At 44.1% G+C, this 24,890-nt stretch overlaps 1 protein-coding gene across 1 annotated transcript; it reads right to left on the reverse strand.

Moving 5' to 3' along the window:
• Window positions 1-716: 716 nt before the first annotated feature.
• Window positions 717-24,390, reverse strand: Plac9 (placenta associated 9). The gene is made up of 4 exons (XM_041662608.1): window positions 24,190-24,390; window positions 4,559-4,656; window positions 1,883-2,006; window positions 717-1,530 (listed from the first exon to the last, which is right to left on the reverse strand). The coding sequence occupies exons 1-4, from the start codon at window positions 24,242-24,244 to the stop codon at window positions 1,520-1,522; spliced, it is 288 nt and encodes a 95-aa protein (XP_041518542.1). The 5' UTR covers window positions 24,245-24,390; the 3' UTR covers window positions 717-1,519.
• Window positions 24,391-24,890: the final 500 nt, after the last annotated feature.

Below are 24,890 nucleotides of genomic sequence, written 5' to 3' on the forward strand. Positions count from 1 at the left end.
ATACACTGTGGAAATCCCAAGCATAAGCTACTGGCAGGGATTGTATTTGAAGGACTTGCAAAAGATGTTCTCTAGATCCACACAAGGCACAGATGCCCAAGCCAGATGGAGGTGGTAGAGTTAGTTCCCTGAGTGAGGTGGAAAGAATGGCTGGTCACCTAGGTCCTGAGGGTGGTCTCAGGGAGACTAGTGATGAGAACAGGAGCAACCCAGGGAGGTGCCCCAGCCTCGTGTTCCCTTGGAAACGCCAGTCAGAAGGGCACTTGGCTCCAACCCTGCAGGTTCTCTGCTCGTTGGTGTTCAGAGAAGGGAACTAGCAGAGATAATTTCTTGGATTCTTTGTCATATCCAGGAGCATAGAGTTTTCCGCTTGCTGACTGGAGGTCTCCCCTCACTTCCCTTATGTTAGAAAGCTTGGGATAATGACACTCTGGAAAGACAAGTGTCTCTGGACTCCTGGGCCCTGGCTAGAACCCCAGAGAAGCCTCAGCTGAGTGGCAGCTGCTGGGGCACCAATCCTCGCTTCTCCCCCACAGTGGGAGGAAGAATGGCAAAGTGTCTGAGCTAAGCACCAGGGTTGTGAATTGCATTAATCGCCCAAATGTGCACACACCCCAAAGACCCATGAACAGACGGGTGATACAATGGAGTATTATTTAGCCATGCGAAGGACTGACACATTCTGCAATGTCCAGTGAAAATCTGATTTTACTCGCAGAAGCTGCCCACAGGAGGCAAGTCCAGGAAGGTAAAAGGTTTCTAGTGTGCTGGGAGTGGGGAGAGGTGGAAGGGGAAGTGAGTTCTGGGGTGCTGAAAATGACCTGGAATTACTGGTGATGACTTTGTCACCCAGTGAGCACTAGGAAGCACAGAATTGGTGCCGGTGACAAGAGCAAGTTTTGCTGGGTGTACACCCGTGGTCCCAGCTTAGTTTGCATGGTGCATCCCCCTTTCCCACTGCAAAAGGTGAATTCTATGTAATGTGAACTTTGTTTACTGAAATAGATTTTTTCTTAAAAAAAAAAAAAAGGCTGGAAGTATGTTTGGATTCCCAGTCAGGGAACAGGATTCTTAATGGGCACACAACCTGTCACCACCAGGAGGGCAGAGTGGGGGATCACATGAAAACAGATTCTGATGTGGGGGATGGCTGGATGGGACCCAGATGATCGTGTATTTCTGGGTGGCACTACTGATGTTTTGTGGCCACAGTTTGAATAGCAATGCTACATAAAGGGCCTTCTGTGTCCTGTTACCATCCTGGGCCTCAGGTGTCTCACTTGGTGTGAATCAGTTTCTGCGGTCTGTCCCTATAAAGATGGCCAGGTTATCCAGGTCTGTGGGCCAGAACAACATGTGGGGTTCAGGGTGTAAGACAGAAGGAGTTGGGACTGTGGTTACAGAGGTCATTGTTAGCAGTCATGGGCCCCAATAGTAGCATTTATTTCACACAGGTGGGACAGAAAGGCAAGAAGCCTGACTTGGTTCTTCAGTTGCCAGGTTCCACTACCCCTGATGGTCAGAAGTGATCTGTAAGAAAAGGGGGTGCCCCGAGTGAGCAGCAGAGGATGCTGAAGGGGTATCCTTGCTGTGCCCAACAACTTCCTCCCTCCAGCTTCCCAGTCCCTTGGGATAACAGTACCAAAACACAGGACTCAAGAAAGAATCTGGGGGCTGCTCAGAGCATCAATAGGATGCCAGGGCCCAGGGTGACAATAGACAGAGGAGCACAGACCAGAATACTTGAAGACAGTGTGCTACCCATTCTGTCCCTGGGGGTGCATAGCATCCCCTGAGTTCTGGCTCCACCAGTGTGATGGAGCTGCCAGTGGCCCTAGAGGACAGACCCAGCAGGTGTCCCTCTGCCATCTGAGCCACTCACCACCTCCTAGCAGGTCCGGTTCTGGGCTGAAGGGCCCTGGGGGTAGATTCGAAGCCAGTTCCTCCAGCAGGCCCAGCAGGCCCGTCACTTCTGCCTCCAGGTGCTCCACTGTCTTCTCCACTGTCTGCAGTGGGAGGATGGGGCAAAATCAAGCACAGGGGTTTGGGCCACCTTTAGCTTAGCTTAGTGATATTCTAAAGAAATTCCACTGTGCCCCAGGTCCCAGCGTAATGCAGTGGAGAGGGAACTGGGTGCTGGGGAATCCTGGCCCTCACCCAGTCAGCACCATCACAGGCTGCCCCCTTCAGCCCCTGAAGGACCCCCTGCCCTGGCATGCAAAGGGAACACCTTTTTCTTTGTTTGGGACTTGGCAGCAATAGTGCACATTCCTTTTGTCACACTGCCCCCTCGTGGCACCTTCATTACAAGACAGGTTTGGGATTTTAAAGTTTTCCTAGAGATTGCTTAAAAGGATGTGTGTTGCTGCAGGTCCTGCTGACAACCTAATAAAAGTTCTTCCCCCTCCCCCCGGAGACAGTTTCTCTGTGTAGCCTTGGCTCTGTAGACCAGGCTGGCCTCGAACTCATAGAGATCCACCTGCCTCTGCCTCCCGAGTGCTGGATTGAAGTCCTGCACCACCACCGCCCGACCTCAGAACAGAATATCAAGTACATTACAATAGCATTCAAAGGTTAAAAACTACATGTTATTTTGGTGGTTGATGTTTGTAAGGTCAAAAGTCAGTAGACTGAGACAGGAGGATCACCACAAGTTCCAGGCCAGCTTGGGGTACAGAGTATGGTTTGTCTCTCTAATAATTGTTTTATCATTATGGGAGTAAGGGAGCAGAAAGGCCAAATGTCAGTCTTAGGAGCAGTGCAGTGTGTGTGTGTGTGTGTGTGTGTGTGTGTGTGTGTGTGTATGTGAGTAAGGGAGCAGAAAGGCCAAATGTCCGTCTTAGTGGTGGTGTGTGTGTGTGTGTGTGTGTGTGTGTGTGTGTGTGAGTAAGGGAGCAGAAAGGCCAAATGTCCGTCTTAGCGGTGCTGTGTGTGTGTGCGTGTGTGTGTGTGTGTGCGTGTGTGTGTGTGTGTGTGTGTGTGTGTAGAGGCTCACTCACTATGGGAGTGAGTAGAGGTCTGTTCTCTCTCCATTTTGAAAATTCTGGGGATTAGGCTAGGCAATAGTGACAGGAAGATCTCTGAGTTGGAAGCCAGCCTGGTCTAAAGAGCCAGTGCCAGTCCCAGGACAGTCAAAGCTACACAGAGAAACCCTGTCTCCAAAAACAAAAACAAAAAAAACAAAACAAAAAAAAAAAAAAAGAAGGGGGAAGAGAGAGAGGCCTGAGGCTCAGACTTGGGTCATCAGGCTTGACGACCAGCACCTGGTCAGCCACCGCACAGGCCTTACCTTGGCCTGGAGGCAGGAGCTCTTATGGCAATGATTAGATTAGGTTGACTGGCTAGCGAGCCCCAGAGACCCTCCTGTCTCTTCCTCTCCCTCCGGTGCTGGCATGCCACTATGTCTCACTTTTTTTGTGGGTCCTGGCGATGAAACCTGGGTCCTCACATGTTTACATGGCAGGTGCTGTACAGACTGAGTTATCCCCTCCAAAAAGCAAAATTTCAATATCTTAGGATATGTACTTATTAACTCACTAAGAAACAGTCTACCATCAGGCCCAGTGATTGCTGCCATCCTGACAAGACCAGGGTGTATAGGGACACACTGAAGCGGGGGGTGTGGGTCTGTGCCTGTAGTCCTAGCGCTCAAGGGCAGAGCCAGGACGACTGCCATGAGTTTCAGGCCAGACTGGTTTAATAGTGAGTTCTAAACCAGCCATGGCTACATGGTAAGACCCTGTGTCACCAAATAAAATTAATAATTTTTTTAAAAAGGCAGGCAATGTGATTCAGCAGGTCAAGGCACCTGCCACAAACTCTAACATGTAAGTTAAATCCCTGGAACACACATGACAAAAGGAAAGTAGTATGGGAAGTCCTGTGTATGTGTTGCTTTTATTAGTTAATGAATAAATCTGTTTAGGCCAGTGGCTTAGCAGAATAGAATAAGGGAGGAATTCCAAGCAGAGATAGAGGAGAAAGGAGGTGGAATCAGTGAGAAGCCATGTAGCTGCTGCAGGAGACAGATGCTTCTGCTGAAGCCTGCCAAAACTTTGCCTGTAGGCTGCAACCTCATGGTGACGCACAGATTAATGGAGATGGGGGTTAGTTTAGCATATAAGAGCTAGCTATAAATATGCTAAAACTATTGGCCAAACAGTATTGCAATTAATATAGTTTCTGTGTGTTTATTTCTGGTCTGAGTGGCTGGGAAATAAATGAGTATGCCTCCGACTGCAGGAAAGAATTTAAAATTTTCCAGGAATGAAGATAAAACTTTCTCCCACATAAATTTATGAACCCCAAGTTATGGTTCATGGCTATTCCACAAAATTTGATGGTGGCACTTACACCTTCTCCAACTTGGAAAAAATCTCAGGCTGGGTGTAAGCGATGCTTCCTGAGAGGTAGGATATATAACATATCGCTCAGCCAAACATCCTAGTTAGAGCAGCTGAGAAACAGGCACTGGCCTGTGTTTCCTGATGATCGTACTGCACAAAGGCTGGCAGATGGCCATGAAGTTCACAATCCCTTCCTCCCATGCCCTCATTACCTCTTCCATGATGTCTAAACGGCCTTGTATAGCCACATGTCTGTCACAGCCTGGGCTCCAGGCTAGATCTTCTCTGGAGGCACCAGGGGACTCAGCAGCTGTAGAGAAAACAAGCCTTGTCACTGTGGGGCCATTGGTTTCCTTGTGGCACTAGAGAGTCCTGTACAACACCAGGCTTGAGTGACGTCGGTGCTGAAGTCAGACACAAGGACACGCAGAGGGAGGACGAAGATGACCCACCACCCTAACTACTGTCTCCAGAACCAGGAGGGCGCCATCAAGTAGGCAGTGTTTAGGCTGGGTAAAGTCAAGACAGGGAAGGTTTGGCTGCTTGCAAAGACATGGAGAGATGTAAATCTTCCTTGGACAAACCATCCAGGGAACTGGAATGCCTGCAAAGAACCAGGTGGGTGGGCGATTCAACCAGCACAGGGTCTTGGGATCAAAACCAAAGGTAGCACATGGACCCAAGGCCTCCATGAGCCTCCGTGAATATTTGGAGGGAGTGCTTTGAATTTCAGATCTAGAGAATGTGGAGGGATGCAACTTTAGAGGAAGGCAGTGACTACAGGAGTCCATGTTTGAAGGAATAAGTCAATCAGTATCAGGTAGAATCCAGGGAGGAGACTGAGCGGCCTCGGCACTGGGAACCAGTCAGTCTGAGCTGCTGTACACCATGTGGCATGCTGAGGATGTCCTGACATGAGCCTCATTTTGTACTCCAGGAAACTAATGCACAGAGGGTGAGAGGTCATGCCCAAAGCCACACTGCTAGTGAGAGAGGACCAGATGTCTAACCTACTGTAAGGGCTGTTAATCCCACCTGGCTACCACTACCACAGTTTTTGAGACAAATTTGAAGTAAGCTTTATTAAATACTGGCCAGGATGATGGACACTGACCAGGTCCCTACCAGGTATTCCCTGAGTATGGTGCCAAATTATGTTAAGTGCTTATAAAGGCAGAGCCTACAATTCTGCCTTCATCAAGTTGGGGGCAAACATATATCCTGACACACTTCTGCCTATGTACCTCTGATGGGGAAGCTTTGTTAACCAATTATCTTCAAGAGGTGGAACCAAGTTAGGGTGTGGCTTTCTGGGACCCAGAGAAAAATGGGTGCACAGCCCAGGTGCTCTCTCTGGTTCCCTCGCGTCACAGCTGAGCTTGGACTTCTCGTTCCTGTTTCTTAAGTTTTCCCCCTTATAATAAATAAAAATATAATTGTTTATCTTTTAGTTAGCCTGGTTATTTCCCAAATCGAGCTAATTATTACAATTGGTGTCAAATGCTCTTTCTGATGATATCACCAGAAAAGCGGGTAAAACTCTGGGTAAACTATCCTGGAGTTTGGTACGTACTGATGAGGCAAAATTTTGTCTTTGTATGTACCTTTTGTCCCTGGTCATTAAATTCAATAATTTCCTCAATCTTTTCAAATCTTTTTACTGGCGCCTTTTGTAGAGTTTGGATCTCCTGTCCAGTGCTCTGTTTTAATGCCCTCAATGAGGATTCCAAGGTGTGAAGTCTGTCCAGTGAAGATAATGTCTCATCCTTGGACATAATTTTTATAGCATGCATATGACCTTCCTGGAGAGACATTCTGTCAGTCAATCTATCATAACCCTTCAACAGAGTTTGCTTAATACACTCAACAGTACAAATTCTCTTAGACAATGTCTCAGTACTCTCTGTCATTGACTGGGTTTTATTTGTCAAATTGGTTGTATCCTTCTCCAGAGTCCTGAATGTCCCTTTTAGTTGGACACTATCAGTCTGTAAAGACTGTATCATTTCTCTTTTTTAAAAAAAATTTATGTATTTATTATGTATACAGTGTTCTTTGACCAGGGACACAAGATACATACAAAGACAAAATTTAGCCTCATCAGTACGTACCAAACTCCAGGAAGCTTACCCAGAGTTTTACCTGCTTTTCCAGTGATATCATCAGAAAGAGCATCTGACACCAAATACCCTAAAGTAGCCAAAGAATATATATGGGAGCCTATATGTATGACTGATCTAAAGGAAATTAAACATGCAATTTGTATCTTATGAAACACATTCATTCTTCATTAGGGTAATGGTCAAAATGTGGACTTCAAGCAACAAAGCAATGCCAAATTGGCCTCTTCAAGAGGTAGATGTTCAGTTCCTAGATATTGGAGCCCTATCTCAAGTAAAACAAAGCATGAGATGGGTCTAATGCAGAGGGCCAAAAGGACAGAGAGGAAGGCTAAGGCCATATGTAGCTAATATTACAGTGAATTTGTGGAGTCGTGACCTATTGCAGCAATAGAATACCCAGATTAACATTCCTGCAGCCCCCAAAACTTACGTTTCTGGGGAAGATATTATAGCAAAGGTCACCAGCCATTCAGGCTGTACAAAAACACAAAAAAATTGACAAACCTTCAGAGGTACTAAAGGCCCTGCCTTTAAAATGGTTACCTGAGAAACCAATATGGGTTAAACAGTGGCCTCTAACAGAAGAAAAGCTGCAGGCTTTAGAACAGCTGGTACAAGAGCAACCTTCTCTGGAGATAAGGGCATTCTGCCTATATAGGTGAAAGTGACTTAGAAGCCAGGAATCGGACTAGTTGTCCTAAAACAATGGTTCCCTCTGACAGGAAGCTGGAAGACAAACAGGTAGAAAACAAGGCAGTGGGAAATACAGGCCAGGCTTCCTCTGCATAGAAAAAAGAGTATTTACAGGTAAACATTACTGGGGAAGATAAACTGAGGTCCCCAACAGCCTATCAGACTGAGCAGCTGAAGAATTTGAAAAGACCGGTAACACATTTGAGGGTCCAATCATTTTGTCAGTATTTTCTTTGAGCTCTGGATCCGAAAATGTGCCAGAGGGTATTAAGTGGAATAATTGAACAACCAAAATAAAGTCCATAGAACTGCTTCGCGGAAAGATGGCGCAGTTAATTGAGTCGTGCGGCAAGCCTTCCTCTTTGTCTGCCAATAGTGCTCAGTGACGTTCCATAGGGCAGGCACCCAAGCTGACTTCAAAAGCAACACATAAACAGAAGGATCTCCTACACCAAACAGGAAAGCAGCTAGGATAAGTGGTGTGCTGGCTACATTTGTAGAAATGGATCTTTGGGGGCTGGAGAGATGGTTCAGAAGTTAAGAGCACTGGCTGTTCTTCCAGGGGAGTGGAGTTCAATTCTGAATGCCCACACAGTGGCTAACAACTATCTATAATGAGATTTGGTGCCCTCTTCTGGCATATTATACATAACAAATACATTTAAAAAAAAAAAAAAAAAGAAATGGGTCTTTGAGAGACCCATATTAGAATATTCCCTGCTAAAATGTTAGCCTTAGACTTATTTCAAAATCACCCAGGCCTGGTGGGACAGCAAGAAGCATGACGGGGCAGTCACAGCAAAGGTCCTGGGAGTGTATATATATAGCTTTATTTGTTTATTTAACTCATTTTTAGTTTATGTGATGTTTGTAAGCGCAGTATATGCATGCAGTGTCTGAGAAGGTCAGAACAGGGCATCAGATCCTCTGGTCCTGGGGCTTCTGAAAAGACAGTTGTGGGCCTCCTTGTGGGAGCTAGAAATTGAACTCAGGTCATCTGGAAGAGCAGAAAGTGCTTTTAACTGCTGAACCCTCCCTCCGACCCAGACACTTAAATTACATGTATGTGGCTGCATCTGTGTGCTGGGTACATGCATGTTAGTTCAAGTAGCCACAGAAGCCAGAAGCGGGCATTTGATCCTCTGGAGCTGAAGTCACAGGCAGTTGTCAGCCACCTAATATGGGTGCTGGGGACTGAATTAAGGTCTTCCAGACGGGTGATACACACTCTTAGATGCTGAGCCATGTTCCCTGCCCCTTGAGATTTTTATACTATAACTCAGTTGCCTGGTGGGATTGTTAGCTAAAAACAGAAGCCATGATGGGCTGAATGGACAGATATACAATGGTGGGGATGAGGAAGAGATCCTCAGTTCAGACCTCCCTTCTGGAAGGCTGCGCTCCGTGATCTGAGATGGCCTTTGAGAGACAGGAGAAGAGGTCCAGACTAGCCTTAGTGAAGGGACTCCACATTTTGCTTCAGCTGAAGCCAGGGGCTCAGCCTGGAGAGAGTTAGTTAGAAAAGGCAGGGAGGGCTCTTCTTACTCGAGGGTGGGCTGTTTTGGGAAGATGAGCCTGTTCTGGTGGGAGTCTGCATAGACACCGTCTCTGTATGCTCTGCTAGGGGCCTCCAGCCAGGTTACTTGAGCTTGCTGAGATCCTTTACCCAGTGAAGGCTGTGCTTGTGGGTGTCTTGAGCAGCAAGCATCTGCTTCTCTCTACTGGCCTCAGGCACTGTTCTCCAGAGCTGTGATGAGGTCTAACTTGGCTTCAGAATCCCTCAGGGGAAGAGGTTGGGGTGAGGTCGCTCCCCTCCGCCCTAATCTCTCACATCTGGATGGAGCTGTGATCTGAGCTCATCCAGACCTCCTGGAGACTAGTCTGACAGAAAGCTTGGAGCACAACCCTAAAAACTGTCCTGCACAAAGAGCTCCCTCCCTGAAGAGAGCCTCAATATAGCTCTGCTTGGAGACACCATGAAGATCCTTCTCAGCCTACACCCTCAGCCATTAACTTTCTGGCTTCTGTAGTCTCCTCTACCATGCTGGCTGGGGTTGGATTGAGGCTCTGTGTCCCAGAAATAGGCTGGAGCTTGTCAATATTTCAGAATTTGCCTGAGGCCTCAGAGGACCAAGTTAGGTTGAGTAAGCAGGGGGAGGGGAGTCTTCTTTGGTGAAAAAAAACTTAGGCAAGTGTAACGGCGTAAATGAATGCAGACAGAGTGTAAAAATATATATATAGCTTTAATGTAGAAATAGACTTACAGAACCACCGTTCCCGCGGAGACCAGGAAAGCAGAAGCGAGAAGCTCGGAGCTTGCTCGCCAAATTTATAGGCAGACATTAGCCCGAGGCGAACACGCCCCTTAAGGGGCGGGACTTATCCCTACATCTCCCCTTTTTGTCTAAATAAGACAGAACTAAACCAAATACAACTACATACAATAACAACAAATAATAAATACAACAAACAATATTGAGAACAAAAGCTTTGCTAAACTTTCTATCTCAAGAAGTCCAAATAATGTAAAGAGTAACTACAATTATATAATCTTCAACTCAGTCAAAGATCTGAGAAGGGAATAAACACTACTCAACAAACGAGATATATCCAAAATGTGCAACAATTGACAGAGACAACTGACTACCTGGGCAATCACCCAAAGTCTCGTTTGCAACATTGAGTCAACCAATTTTGGCTAAGGCCTAACATAACTGACATACCATTATTAAAGGCAAGGAACTTTTCAAAACTATCTTACCCTGTCTTGGCAGGATATGACAGTCCTGTTTTATCCATTGATGCACGCTCTGTATCTCTGTCAGTGGTTGAGGTATGGGCATTTCTTTGCCCAAAGGCCAGTTCTGCCAAATAGAAAGGCTCCAGATGGAGTGTTTTTGGTGCTCAACATTCTCTCGGGAATAGAGCGGTGTTGCCAGGAGCAATTGTGTCTCACTATCACGAAACTCTGAGTTAGATTAAAGGCCATTTTCTACAGCTCTTTGAAGAGGTTGAAGATTATCTATCTATACTGAGTATAATCTCTATATATCTAAAGAACCTGATTAGTCTAATTATAAATGACAAACTTAGATGACAATTAGTCTATATAATTCTCAATATCTATCTAACTTAAAGACTAAGACAATAAACGACTGTGAAACAAATGAGGACAATGACCTCCAAATATAAACAATGTACAAATATACATTGCAGTAGGTAAATATATATCAATACACAAATATTATATAAGTATCTTAATCAGAGGTAGAAATGTACACTGCAATATGGTAAATATATACAATATATATATATATCAATACAATATATGTCAATATATAAAAATGTTTTAAACAGAGGTAGAAACATGCATGTGTACAATAGTCAATATAATTTAACTTTGTATCAATATACAAGAATCTATACCAATATATTTGTCTATTATCCCATCATCCCTCTTTTTTTTTTTTTCAAAATGATCCCCGAGCTTATAAAATTCCTCCCCCAACCCTCAATCATATACTAATTATAATCAACCCCTAAATGATGTCCCTAAACCCAAGGGCAAACTTTACTGGGAGAGGGGACGTCGTTCTCTAGAATTACTTCCAGCTGTCATAGGGGCGACGTTCTTTCTGGGGGATCCTGTGAAAGTAAAATGATGGTTAAATTTCAAGATAATGTCTTTTAAGATTGCAAATAGTCTCTGAGTATTCTCGTGCAGGTCTGGCCAAAATGTTGCATAAGATGTGCACCATTTCAGCTAACCAAGTTGGAACTGTCTTGTGCAGCTGGTACCCAAAGCAGGTCTTGTAGTAGCGCTGTCAGTATCACGACGTCATATCAACCAGGTGGAGTTGTTGTTATGGGGCCCCATCTTCTTCCTGGAAACTTCAAATGTCACTTCAGGAAAAACTCATTGTTCATTATGAAAAACTTAAACATTAATCATATAGACATATATATATATATATTCAATGAAAGACAAGATAAGATATATTCAATGAAAAGTATGATAGATATGAAGAGAAGCAAAGATGTTTTCTAAACTCATATTTCTTTCTGTCCCATATCATGGCTCTTGACATGAGACAGAAACTCCAGAAACTCTGGGTTTTTCTCTTACTAACAGGCTTGGAATTGGAGAGGGACTGAGCCAGAGTCCAACTTCAAAACCAGCTTTATAAATTTAGAAATATGGTTTAATATTACTTACACAACCCATTCAGTTGTCTTGATATTTCCTATTGGGCAGGTATTTTTCCATCTGTCAGTATCCAAACATCCAGGGTCCCTTGAATTTCTCAAAGATGAGTGTTTTCCTGTGGAGATAAGAACAGAACCCTGCCCCCATTCTATATGTTTTTCTTACCACCTGTATGAATATCATCGTTGTGGATGAGTTGTCATTTCTCCTTTCCAAGAGGTTTCTCCTCTTCAAATTGAAACTTTATTAATTTTGATGGTATCCACAATTTTTCTTCTCCTGTGGAAACAAGAGCAAAACCCCTTCCCCAACGTAGCACATCTCCTGGCTTCCACTGAGAGGTCAGCACATCTTTGAAATAAATCGGTTGATTTAGTTCAGCAGACTTTTCCATTATCCAATGTCTTTCTGCTGCTGTCGTTCCTTTCTCATTAGCGTTAAGAAAATTCAAGGTTAGTAAAGCATTATGTAATCTATTTCTGGGGGTATTTTCAGTCCCTTTCTGTTTGTTCAGCATATCCTTTATAGTACGATTTGATCTTTCTATAACTGCCTGACCTGTAGGATTATTTGGTATACCTGTAATGTGTTTTATATTATAATAATCAAAAAAGCGTTTCATTTTCTTAGATACATATGCTGGACCATTATCTGTCTTTATTTGCGCAGGTATACCCATGATGGCCATAACTTCCAATAAATGTGTGATTACTGAATCAGCCTTTTCTGAGCTCAGGGCAGTAGCCCATTGAAAACCTGAATACGTGTCTATGGTGTGGTGTACATATTTTAATTTGCCAAATTCTGCAAAGTGGAACACATCCATCTGCCAGATTTCATTCCTTTGGGTGCCCTTTGGATTAGCCCCTGCAGGCAGTGGCGTTTGGTTATAGAAAGAGCAAGTAGGGCATTTCTTTACAATCTCCTTAGCTTGTTGCCATGTAATTGAAAACTCTTTCTTCAAACCTTTGCTATTAACATGATGTTTTTTATGAAATTCAGAGGCTTGTAGCACACTACCAATCAATAATTGATCAATTTCTGCATTACCTTGTGCTAGAGGACCTGGCAGACCCGTATGGGATCGGATGTGTGTTATGTACATAGGGCAAAGCCTGTTCCTGATCAAATCTTGAACCTGGAGGAACAATGAGGTTAGTTCAGTATCATCAGGTATAAATTCAGCAGTTTCAATATGTAAAATAACTCTTTCTGCGTATTGTGAATCTGTAACTATATTAATAGGTTCTTTAAAATCCCTTAGCACCATAAGAATGGCATATAATTCCGCCTTCTGGACAGAAGTATACGGACTTTGTTCCACCTTATCCAAGTCTTCTGATTTGTAACCTGCCTTCCCTGATTTATTGGCATCAGTATAGAATGTACGGGCTCCAGTTATTGGAGCATCACGGACGATTCGAGGAAGAATCCAAGAAGTTCTCTTTATGAAGTTAAGCCGCTTGCTTTTTGGATAGTTGTTATTAATGTCTCCCAAAAAATTAGCACAAGCTCTTTGCCATGGTTCATTATCTTCCCATAATTTCTTTAGTTCATCAGCAGTGAAAGGCACTATAATTTCTGCTGGGTCTATGCCTGCTAGTTGACGAAGTCTCAGCTTGCCTTTTATAATTAACTCAGAGACTTTTTCCACATAAGTTTTCAGTTTCTTACTTGGTTTATGTGGTAAAAAGATCCATTCCAAAATAATATCATCTCTCTGCATTAAAATTCCTGTAGGAGAAATTTTTGATGGTAGTATGACGAGAATACAATCGAGCTCTGGATTCACCCTGTCCACATGTGCCTGTTGTAATTTTTCCTCAATCATTGTCAGTTCCTTTTCTGCTTCAGCTGTTAATTCTCTGGGACTATTTAAATCTTTATCACCATCCAAGGTTTTGTTCAAATGAATTATTAAATCAGGTGTTATTCCAATAGCTGGTCGTAGACTGGAAATGTCTCCTAACAGTCTTTGAAAGTCATTAAGAGTCCGTAGGCGATCTCTCCTAATTTGTGCTTTTTGTGTCTTAATTTTTTGCAAACCTATTTTATAACCTAAATAATTAACAGAATCTCCCTTCTGAATCTTTTCAGGAGCTAATTGTAATCCCCATTTAGGTAAAAGTATCTTTATTTCTTCAAACAGTCTGTTCAAGGTATCCATGTTTGAATCGGATAACAAGATGTCGTCCATGTAATGGTATACTATAGATTTGGGAAATTTCTTGCGTATTATTTGCAATGGTTGGTTCACAAAATATTGGCACAGGGAGGGGCTATTTAACATACCCTGGGGGAGAACGGTCCAGTGGTACCTCCTCGAAGGTTGAGAATTGTTATAAGTAGGCACTGTGAAGGCAAATTTTTCTCTATCTTCTTTTTGCAAAGGTATAGTGAAAAAACAATCCTTTAAATCAATAACTATGAGAGGCCATCCTTTTGGTAATAAAGAGGGCAAAGGAATTCCAGATTGCAGAGGGCCCATAGGTTGAATAACCTTGTTGATGGCCCTGAGATCTGTCACCATTCTCCATTTACCTGATTTTTTCTTAACCACAAATACAGGAGAATTCCAAGGGCTGGTAGATTCTTCTATATGTCCAGCATCTAATTGTTCTTGTACCAGCTGTTCTAAAGCCTGCAACTTTTCCTCAGCTAAAGGCCATTGCTTTGTCCATATTGGTTTCTCAGTCAACCATTTTAGAGGCAAGGCTGTTGGTATCTCTGAAGGGACATCAATTGCTTGTTCTTTTACAGCCCGAATGGCTGGTTTTCTCCGTTTGTAATATCTTTTAATATTATTCTCAGAAATATAGGCTCTAGATTTAGCAGGAATGTTAATTTCAGTATTCCATTGTTGTAATAGGTCACGACCCCATAAATTCATTGCAATATTGGCTACATATGGCTTTAATTTTCCTATTTGTCCCTCTGGCCCTATACATTCAACCCATCTCGTGCTCTGCCTTACTCGAGATAGGGTTCCAATTCCCAGGAGCTGAACATTTACATTCTGAAGAGGCCAATACGGATGCCAAGATTCTGGGGTAATGATACTTACATCAGCACCTGTGTCCAGCAGGCCAGTAATAAAAATGCCATTTACACACACTCTCAGTTTAGGTCTTTGATCATTTATAGAAGTTTGCCAAAACACACGTAACTTATCTTTCTGATCATTATTGCTTGTAACAGTAGGCATGGGGCTTCCTAATTGTCCTGATGAGGCACGTTCTCTGCAGAAACTGGATATGACTGAACCATGTTTGCCATGGGGGCCTGTGAGGCCCCCCTTCTCACGTTTCCCGGCTGTATTAGGTTGCCTTGTCTATCTCTTGTAGACCTGCATTCATTCGTCCAATGTCTGCCCTTTCCACATCTTCTACATAAACCTGAAGGCTGAGTCCTCCTATTTCTGTTATTTCTAGAAGATGCATTATTATTATTATTTCTGAAAGATGCATTATTATTATTATTATTTCTGAATATCCGTTGTTTACAATTCCTTTTAATATGACCCATTTTTCCACAATTAAAACATTTGGTATTCTGGTGTCTCCTTTTACCATTGGAAATTGCTTCTTCTACCCATGCTTCAGTGCCATAATCAAATGTATCAACATTGAGTGTATGCAAGACCCATTCTTCCAACGGTGCTGATCTGAGCTTTAAAGGACCCAAAATCCTTTTGCATTCCACATTTGCATTTTCATAAGCCAAAGACTCAATCATTATACGTCTTGCTTCTGGGTCAGATATTCCTATTTGTACAGCCTTAGTTAATCTTTGTAAAAAGTCACTAAAGGGTTCTCTCTGACCCTGTTTAACTCTGACAAATGATTCCATTCTCTGTCCTGGGTCTTGTACCCTGTCCCAAGCCCTTAAGGCTGCTGTAGTACACATGGAGAGTGTGTTTTCATCCAAATTAGCTTGTTCCTGAGGATCAGAAAAGAGCCCTTCACCTAGAATTTGATCTAGGGAAATGTCAATTCCCTTCGCTTTTTCCTGCTGTTCTAAGAGTCTAGCCTCTTGCCTGAACAAGCATTTCCATTTCAATTGCGGTCCACTCTCCAGTACCGCAGAGCTCAGCTGGAGCCAGTCTGAGGGGGTTGCTCTGCTTGTCGTGGCCCAAGATCTTAGCATCTCTTTAACAAAAGAGGCTTGCATCCCAAAAGTCATGACAGCCTGTTTTATTTCCTTGAGATCATTCATACGCACAGGTTCCCATGTATCCTCCTTGATGACCCTAGGGTTTTTGGAACCAATCACCTTCTCTGTTGTTATTACTGGAAAGGCAGGTAGAGCTGTAGGTAGAGCTTTGTGGAAATTGTCCCGGAGAGACTTACCCACAGATGTAGTTAAAATTTTCCTTTCTACCCTTTGCTCTTCCTCATCAGAATTTAGAAATTCCTCAATCTTTTCAATTCTATTCACCATTGCTTTCTGCAATGTCTGAATCTCCTGTCCAGAATTATGTTCCAAAGCCTTCACTGAGGATTCTAAAATATGAAGTTTGTCCGTTAGAGATAACATCTCATCTTTGGACATAATTTTTATGGCATAAACCGTGCCTTCTTGTATTGACAATCTTTCCGTCAATCTGTCATAAGCTTTAGACAAAATCCGATTGTCACATTCAGCAGTTTTGATTCTCTCAGTTAATGTTTCATTTCCTACAGAAAGGGACTGAATCTTATGGTCCAGATCAGCTGTTCCCTCTTCCATAGTAATGAATTTCTCCTTAACATCAGCCTGAAGAACTTCAACCTGATTCTTGAGAAGATTGTTATCAGCCTGGAGAACTTCAAACTGATTCTCGAAAAGATTGTTATCAGTCTGGAGAACTTCAACCTGATTCTTGAGAAGATTGTTATCAGCCTGGAGAACTTCAAACTGATTCTTGAGAAGATTGTTATCAGCCTGGAGAACTTCAAACTGATTCTTGAGAAGATTGTTGTCATTCTCAATTGTTTTTAAGCGTTCAATCTCTACCTTAAGAATCCTGGATTCGTCTCGTAAAGACTTTATCATATTTCTATTATCAAACCATTTGGTGCCAATGAAAACTACGAATCCCAGAAGGATCCATATATGTGGGGTGATAGACACCTCTTGTAAAATCTCCCACATGGTACAATTAAAAAAATCATTAAATTCTTGAACAGTAATGTGTTCAGACATTTTATTTATAAAAGAAAATTTTTTTACCTGCAAAGATCGGTTCCTGCCAGTGGTGGTCTCTGTGTTTTTGGAGCCTGTCCTAGAACTAGCTCTTGTAGACCAGGCTGGCCTTGAACTCACAGAGATCCGCCTGTCTCTGCCTCCCAAGTGCTGGGATTGAAGGCGTGCACTACCAAGGCCTGGCAGGCCTCAAACTCACAGAGATCTGCCTGCCTCTGCTTCCCAAGTGCTGGGATTAAAGGCGTGCTCTACCACTGCCTGGCCGGCCTCAAACTTGTGATCCTCCTGCCTCTGCCTCCTTCAGCAAATCCTACCGGCGTGGGCCACCACAACCGGCCAAGTCACTTTGTAACAGACCAAATCTGACGCTGTGGCAGCTTTTGTTGCAAAACCGCAAGTACTTGAGCTTCTGCTAATTCAGGCAGTGGGGTTCCGCTGCAAAACTTAGCCAAGGCAGGCAGAATGGGCCTGTGTCGCCGAGTGTGTCTCGGACTCGGCACTGGGGCCGGAGTCACGAACTGAAAAACAGCACCGGGGAGGGTGCTGTGTTAGCTAGCGGGCTACCCGCTTGAGTCGGGGGCAAAATAGCCCGACGTTGGACGCCAAAATGTAACGGCGTAAATGAATGCAGACAGAGTGTAAAAATATATATATAGCTTTAATGTAGAAATAGACTTACAGAACCACCGTTCCCGCGGAGACCAGGAAAGCAGAAGCGAGAAGCTCGGAGCTTGCTCGCCAAATTTATAGGCAGACATTAGCCCGAGGCGAACACGCCCCTTAAGGGGCGGGACTTATCCCTACAGGCAAGGCAAAAATCGGGCTCTCTCTCTCTCTCTCTCTCTCTCTCTCTCTCTCTCTCTCTCTCTCTCTCTCTCTCTGACTGTCAGGAAGTTCGTCTACAGAAAGGCCAGAGCACTGTTAACTCACTGGACCCTGAGCCAAGGTCCCTTCCTCCTTGGGCCTTGGGAGCCCCCTTTCTCCCTCCCTCTGCCCTCCCTACTCTGTTAGTTGGAAATGGATTTCCAAGGGTATAGGGTTGTTTTCTTTAGCCTGGCTCTGATTAAAGCCTTGTTTGTACCCTGGATGGTGACCATGGGTGAAGCAGCATCCTGTGATGAGGGGAGCCCAGAGACCAGGAGAGGTGCTGGACTGGCTGAACTAACTAAAGAGGCTTGGCCACCAGTTTGGTCTTCTATATGGCCCCACCCAGTCACGGCCCTTCTACGGTAGGCACCCAGGACTCATGCAGTGAGAAAGTATCCACACTTACCATCAAAGCTATATTCTATTTTTACCAGCAACACTGGCCACTTGGGGTTAATGATATTTGACCACATTCAGTATAATAGGATAATAAACTTTACCACATCCAGTACTTGTATAAATATTTGTGATGTGTTCAAAACCACCGGTGGATTATGATTCTTAAAAAGAAGTGGAATGATATTTTAAAAGGATTGTATGAAGAAGTCTGCATGGAACTGCTCTGGCTGAAAAAGGCCAAGGATCCCTAAGCCCTTTAAGAGAGCTAGATTTCAAGATACTTTTTGTTTTGTTTTTTGTTTAGGGAGAGGCATGCTCTATCTCCCTCTTTTGTTTGAAGTCTTTTTCCGGAAATGAATTTGAGACTCCTGGGACACTGGGAAACGTGTCTGTGTCCTTCCCATGCTTTCTCTTTGGGGCTCAGTTAGTGTTTTCCTTGGGATGCTAGTAAAGCTGCAGCCTATGAAGAGCCCCTTGTCAATCAATCACCACCTCCTGACTCTCTCTCCTGTGTCCATTCAAAACCAGACTGGCTGAAGGGCAGGCAGGCTCTGAGGCAGCTCTATTCCTAAGGCTAGACATGAGCCCAGATTCTGTCTAGCTACCCCATATGTTTTTAAACTACTAATTATAATAAACTAACCCTCTCCAAATCCCAGGAGGCTGAGGCCTCAAACCCACCCAAGTTAAACCTCACCAGCCTACAATCGGAACTCAGAGGCACAGTCTACGGGATGTTCTTTACTTCTCACTCAACTTCACCTTAAGTAAGAGATCTGTCTGTTCTGCCCTGTCTTCTTTGCTGAGTTGCTGTGACGCCACACCTAAAGGTGCTTGTGAACCACAGGGAGGATGCCACAAACGAGCTAGGGTAAGGTTAGCCTTTGCCAACTTGATACACACTACAGTCACCTACGGAGAGGAACCTCAGTTGAGGAACTGACCCTTTCGGGTTAGCCTGTGGGAGAGTTTGATTGACATTTATTATCTTTTTCTTTGTTTTTTTTTTTTTTTTTTTTTTTTTTTTTTTTTGAGACAGGGTTTCTCTATGAAACAGTCTTGGCTGTCCTGGAACTCGCTCTGTAGACCAGGCTGACCTTGAACTCATAAAGATCTGCCTGCCTCTCTGCCTCTCAAGTGCTGGGATTAAAGGCATGCGCCACCACCACTGGGCATTTTCTTGATTAATGATGATATAGGAGGGCTTGGCTCTCTATGGGCAGTCCTACCCCTAGGCAGGTGGTCCCAGGTTCTATAAGAAAGCAGGCTGAGCAAGTCACGGAGAACAAGCCAGTAAGAAGTGTTCCTTCACAGCCTCTGCTTCAGTTCCTGCCTCTAGGTTCCTGCCTTGAATTCCTGCCCTGGCTTCCCTTAACAGACTGTAAGATGAAATAAACTCCTCTCCAAACTGCTTTTGGCCACAGTTTATCACATTAACAGAAAGCATTGACCAGACAAACAAATATAGGCTCAGGATGATGGAGCACGTTTGTCAGGGAGCCCCTTGCTCTGCCTCGTGTGGAGCCTAGAATTTAGTCAAGATCACTTGGATCAGGTTCTAGGATAGAAGGACATCTCTCTAGGGCTAAATCTATGCAGAAAGTCAGAAGGTACCATGTTCTAGAGGGGCTTTTCCAACAAGGACGCTGGGGTATCCCTGACCCGACTGGATCATCTGCTGCATACCAGTTCCATTTGTTGGATCCTGGCTTTTGCTCTTCTTAAGATGGACATAACCATACTCTGTCTTCTAAGTTACTATTGCTTGGTGGTCCTTTATCATGCCAAGCTTTTTGCTGAATGCATATATGAATATGGCATTTAATTCTAGATTTTTTCCTCTTTTAGTTTTCAGGGTATAATATAATTAGATTTCCCCTCCCCTTTACTTCCTCCAAACCCTCTCTTATACCCCTCTTTGCTCTATTTCAAATTCATGGCCTTTCCCCATTAATTTTATTATATGCATATGTGCATATACTATATATTCCTAAATGTAACCTGTTCAGTCTATATAATGTTACTTTTATGTATGTTGTCAGGGCTGACCATTTGGTATTAAATAGTCACTCTTTTTTTGTTTCTTAATCCTCTGGCACCTCAGCCTTCCGTGTGCTGGATTATATATACTCCTCCACCTTAAAAAATAAACCATTTTTGTTTTGTTCTGTTTTTCTACATGGAGTTTGAGGTGTTCCTGTAATCCCAAAACCTGAGAGTCTGAGGCAAGAGAATTTCAAGTGTGAGGCCAGCCTGGGCTACAGAGCAAGTATTTGTCTTAAAAACAAAGCAAAACCCCAAATTATTATTATTATTACTTTACAAAATCAAAAGATTAAGTGACATACGAAAGATTGCATAACGGAAAGGTGGTGGTGACGGGACTGGCACCCAACCACCTGGCACTTCTGTCCCTGTTGGTGGTGTGACTGTGTAAAGGAAGTTCTACACTGGGGCTCTCCACTGTCTCCCCTTGTAAGAAATAAATAATTATGTTTAATTTCCAGAGCATTTAGAATTCAGTGATGATAGCACACACCTTCAATTCCAGCATTCAAAAGGCAGAGGCGTGCTGATCTCTATGAGTTCAAGGCCAGCCTAGTGTACATAGTGGATTCCAGACAAGCCAGGGCGGCATAGTGAGTCTCTCTCTCTATCTCCCTGTTTGTGTCTCCCTTAGACTCCATGCTCACAGGCATCCACGCACGCATGCATGCATGCATGCACAGGTCCTTGTCTCCCTTAGCTCACAGCTAGTGCCTGCTTCTTGGGAGCTTTTTAGTTTATCTTAGAGTTGAAAAGTTACAGAATAAGCTATGTGACTGAGCCCCTCTATCAGAAGGGAGAGCATCTTGAATTTCAGGTTCATCTTTGAACATCAGATAAGGCTTTGAATCCTGAACAAATAGATTGGGGAATCTGGAGAGGTAGTGATACTAGACACCAGGAAGGTTGTACTTCCCTAAAGAACTTAGCTGATGAGGAATTCATACAAAGGAAAAAAAAAGCATCTTCAATAAATGGTGCTGGAATAACTAGATGTCAACATGTAGAAGAATGCAAATAGATCCATATCTATCACCATGCAGAAAATTCAAGTTCAAATGGATCAACGACCTCAACATAAAACCAGCCACATTGAACCTCATAGAAGAGAAAGTGGGAAGTAGCCTTGATTGCATTGACACAGGAGACTACTTCCTAAATATAACTCTCAGACACTGAGAGAAACAATTAATAAATGGGACCTTCTGAAACTGAGAAGTTTCTGTAAAGCATAAAACAAAACAACAGCCTACAGAATGGGAAAAGATCTTCACCAATCCCACATCTGACAGAGGACTGGTCTCCAAAATATACAAAGAACTCAAGAAACGAGACTTCAAAAGAACAAATAATCCAATAAAAAATGGGTACAGACCTAAACAGAGAACTTTCAACAGAGGAATCTCAAATGACTGAAAGACACTTAAGGAAATGCTCAGTTTCTTTAGACATCAGAGAAAGGCAAATCAAAACAACTCTGAGATACTATCTTATACCTATCAGAACAGGTAAGATCAAAAACACTGATGACAGTCTATGATGGAGAGGATGTGGAGTAAGGTGAACACTCCTCCATTGCTGGTGGGAGTGTAAACTTGTACAGCCACTTTGGAAATCAGTATGCCGGTTCTCAGAAAACTAGTAATCAATCTACCTCAAGACCCAGCAATATCACTTTTGGGTATATGCCCAAAGGATGCTCAGTCGTGCTACAAGGACATGTGCTCAACTATGTTCATAGCAACATTATTCATAATAGCCAGAACCTGGAAATAACCGATGCCCCTCAACCGAAGAATGGATAAAGAAAATGTGGTACATTTGCACAATGGAGTACTACTCAGTAGTAACAAATAATGACATCTTGAAACTTGTAGGTAAATAGACAAAACGAGAAAAAAAAACCATACTGAGTGAGTTAACCCAGACCCAGAAAGAAAAATACAGTATGTATTCACTCATAAAGCAGATATTAGACATAAAGGAAAGGCTAATCAGTCTATAGTCCACAACTCCAGAGAACCTAAGCAACAAAGAGGACCCTAAGAAAGACTTAAATGAATCCACCTAGGAAGGAGAAAAAGACAAGATCTCTTGAGTAAATTGGGAGTGGGGGAAAGGGTGGAGAGGGAGAAAGGAGGAAGAAAGGGGAGTGGGAAAAATGTATAACTCAAAAAAAAAAAAACAAAAAAAACAAAAAATCTGTCAGGAGGTTCCACCCTTGCTGTGGTTCAGTGCAGGGGGAAGGCTGGCCGTGCAGACAAGGGGAAGAAAACATAAACAAAACAGCAAAAAAAGAGTACTTACTGTTGACCTGGTGGTGGTGGTGCATGCAATCCCAGCAACGCCTTTGGAGGCAGAGGTAGGTGGATTTCTGTGAGTTCTAGGCCAGTCTGGTCTACAGAACAAGTGCCAGGATAGCCAGGACTGTTTCACAGAGAAAGCCTGTCTTGAAGAAAAACTAACTAGCTAGCTATCTAACTAACTAACTAATTAATTAACTAGCTAACTAACTAACTAGCTAACTAACTAGTGCTTACTGTTCTTGCAGAGTACCTGAGTTCATTCCCCAGCACCCATGTGGTGGTTCACAATCATCTGTAACTCGAGTTCGTGGGGATCCAGTGCCCTCTCTGAGTTCCACAGGCTTGCACACAGATGTGGTGCACGTACATAATCTTAGACGTGCACACATAAAAAGTAAACATTTTAAAAAGAGGAACTAACTAAGCTCATAAAAAAGAAAGTACGCAAGTGGTGGAGGGACTTGCCCAGAAGAAAGTTTCAGTGAGGGAACGGATTAGGGGAGGGGTGTGAGAACGACAAAATTCATCACATGCATGAAATTGTCAAACACATAAACTTAAAAAATAAACACAGTGCTTGGACTTTCCTTTAAAATAACCCAAGGATGACAGCAGAGGTGAGGTTGCTTAATTAATACTTATAGTATAATTACATTTTAGTAATCCATTTTTATGTCATTTTAAACTCTATTTTTTGTATCCAAATCATTTTCATAGTCAAAAGTCATGGAAAAACTGTACCCTACAGTATGTACAAGGAAAGTATTGGAAATATCTTCAGAAAGTTAAGTGCTGGGATAGTGTCTGAAGATTGAGAGAGTTTCTTGGGAAACTCCATTGGTACATCTATCCTTTCTTCTTAATCTGTTGGAATGAACATGCATATCAGAAAGGAAAGCAATGTTTAAAACGGTCCTGGCTCAAAGGGGCAAGAAAAGCGATTCATAGCAGGGACAGCTCCTTTCTCTGGGAGGCACCAGCTAAGTCCTGCTCCCCATCTTTACCACCCATGCAGAGCTGACAGAAGAAGTCTAAGAGAGGGGAGGAGAAAGGAGCTTGTGCCTTGTGAGTAGACTCTGAGTTACACAGAATGCCAGTCACTCCTTAACAGATGGGGAAACCGAGGCTAGAGGGGTTGATGATCTGAGAGAATTAGTGTTTGTTCCCTGGTGGTGGGCACGGTGTTTCTTACACTCCCGGAAGCCATGCCGTGACATGTAAAGCGATTGGCCCCATAGGAATTACTTCCTATGGAAGGGAGTTAGTCTCCCTTCTCTGTGTGGGCGTCGAAAAAACAGTCAGAGCTTCACTCTTAGTGCCAGGCATTTCTGCCTGACTGGAGAAAGAACCCAAGAGAGCCAGAGGCCTGAGGTTTGGTGCTGGGTCTGCCCTGGCACTATAAGGCCCGAGCCCACTCCTTGCCTAGACGACTAGATAAGCCACAGCCCTTGGATCGTTCTGGGAAACTGGAAGATAGCCCCTCACCTCACTATAGACCCCTCCAGCCTCCTGGAAGGTGAGACGGTACCTTTATTCCATTTGTCTCCTCAATGGTGGTGCTGACCCTACTTGGATCACTGACCCTTTTGACTCCTCTTCCTTCACGATGCCCTTTGAGGTCCTTCCCTGGATGCTCTGGCCCGAGGGCAGCCACACCCTGCAACCGGACCTCTGCCCAGGCTGCCCGTGCCCTCCTAGGCATCCGGTTGTTACATTTGCCCCAATCTTTCTTTCCCCGTTTCTTCCTGCATTCCCATTTCTTTCCTTCTTGTTTGTGTTTTTCTCAAACTCCCTGCTCTAGTTCTCGTCCAGACGCGTTATTCTCAAAGCCTCTTCGGCTCTCAGTCCCCCCTCTCTTACCTCTTTACTCGATCTCTTCCCTTTTCTGTACAGTGTTTCTATCTTCTGTCACCATCACCTTTCCTTCCCTCCCCTTCTACCGGTATCTCTGTCACCGGTTCCTCTCTCATTCCTACCTCGTCGTCCTGGGGTGTCCCTGGGTCCCTGATCCCACTCACCGGCCTCGACGCTGAGCAGAGCGAGCCCGGCCAGGGCGCAGAGTAGCGGTTGCATGATGAGGAGCCAACCGAGCACAGCTTGTGTGTCCGTAGCCGCCTCCCCGGGATCACGCCCGCCCGGCCCAAGGAAATGCAGTTCCAGCCAAAATTCCTGGGCGGCTCCGGGTTTCTGGCTCCAAAGAACCCGCCCCCTCCAGAAGCCCCACCGAGAAGGCCCGGCCCGGGATCCCATCCCAAGGCCACCTCTCCTCCCGGGCAGACCTTCCAGCCCCTGACCCCACCTCCAGCCTTGGACCCCCACAGAGAAGTGGGGGAGGAGGCAGCTTCTGGGGCCACTACTCTGAATAAGCCTATTCCACAGACAACCAGACTGAGGCCAGAAATGAGGATTTTCCTCTGTGTCCCTCCCAGGATCGCGCAGGATCTGAAAGCACTATCTCTGAACCAGAAAATGAAGGCTCAGGGTATTGGACAGAGGAAACTGAAGACCTAGCACTGCCGTCCACAGAAACTCACTGATAAAGACCATTTAACTCCTTACTAAAGGGACTAAAGAGTAAAGGAATGAGATACTACAAGGTGTCCAAACAACTACTCAGACCCGGGGTATCGACCTGTCTGTGCCGGTGAGGGCGCCTGGCCTATCACACAGTAAGTGACGGAACCAGCAGCAGGTGAACTCATCTCAGGTGGAATTTACA

This window comes from Microtus oregoni, unplaced genomic scaffold (genome assembly GCF_018167655.1).
Source record: "Microtus oregoni isolate MIOR12 unplaced genomic scaffold, Mior012 000013F_ref0000133, whole genome shotgun sequence".
NCBI lineage: Eukaryota > Metazoa > Chordata > Mammalia > Rodentia > Cricetidae > Microtus > Microtus oregoni.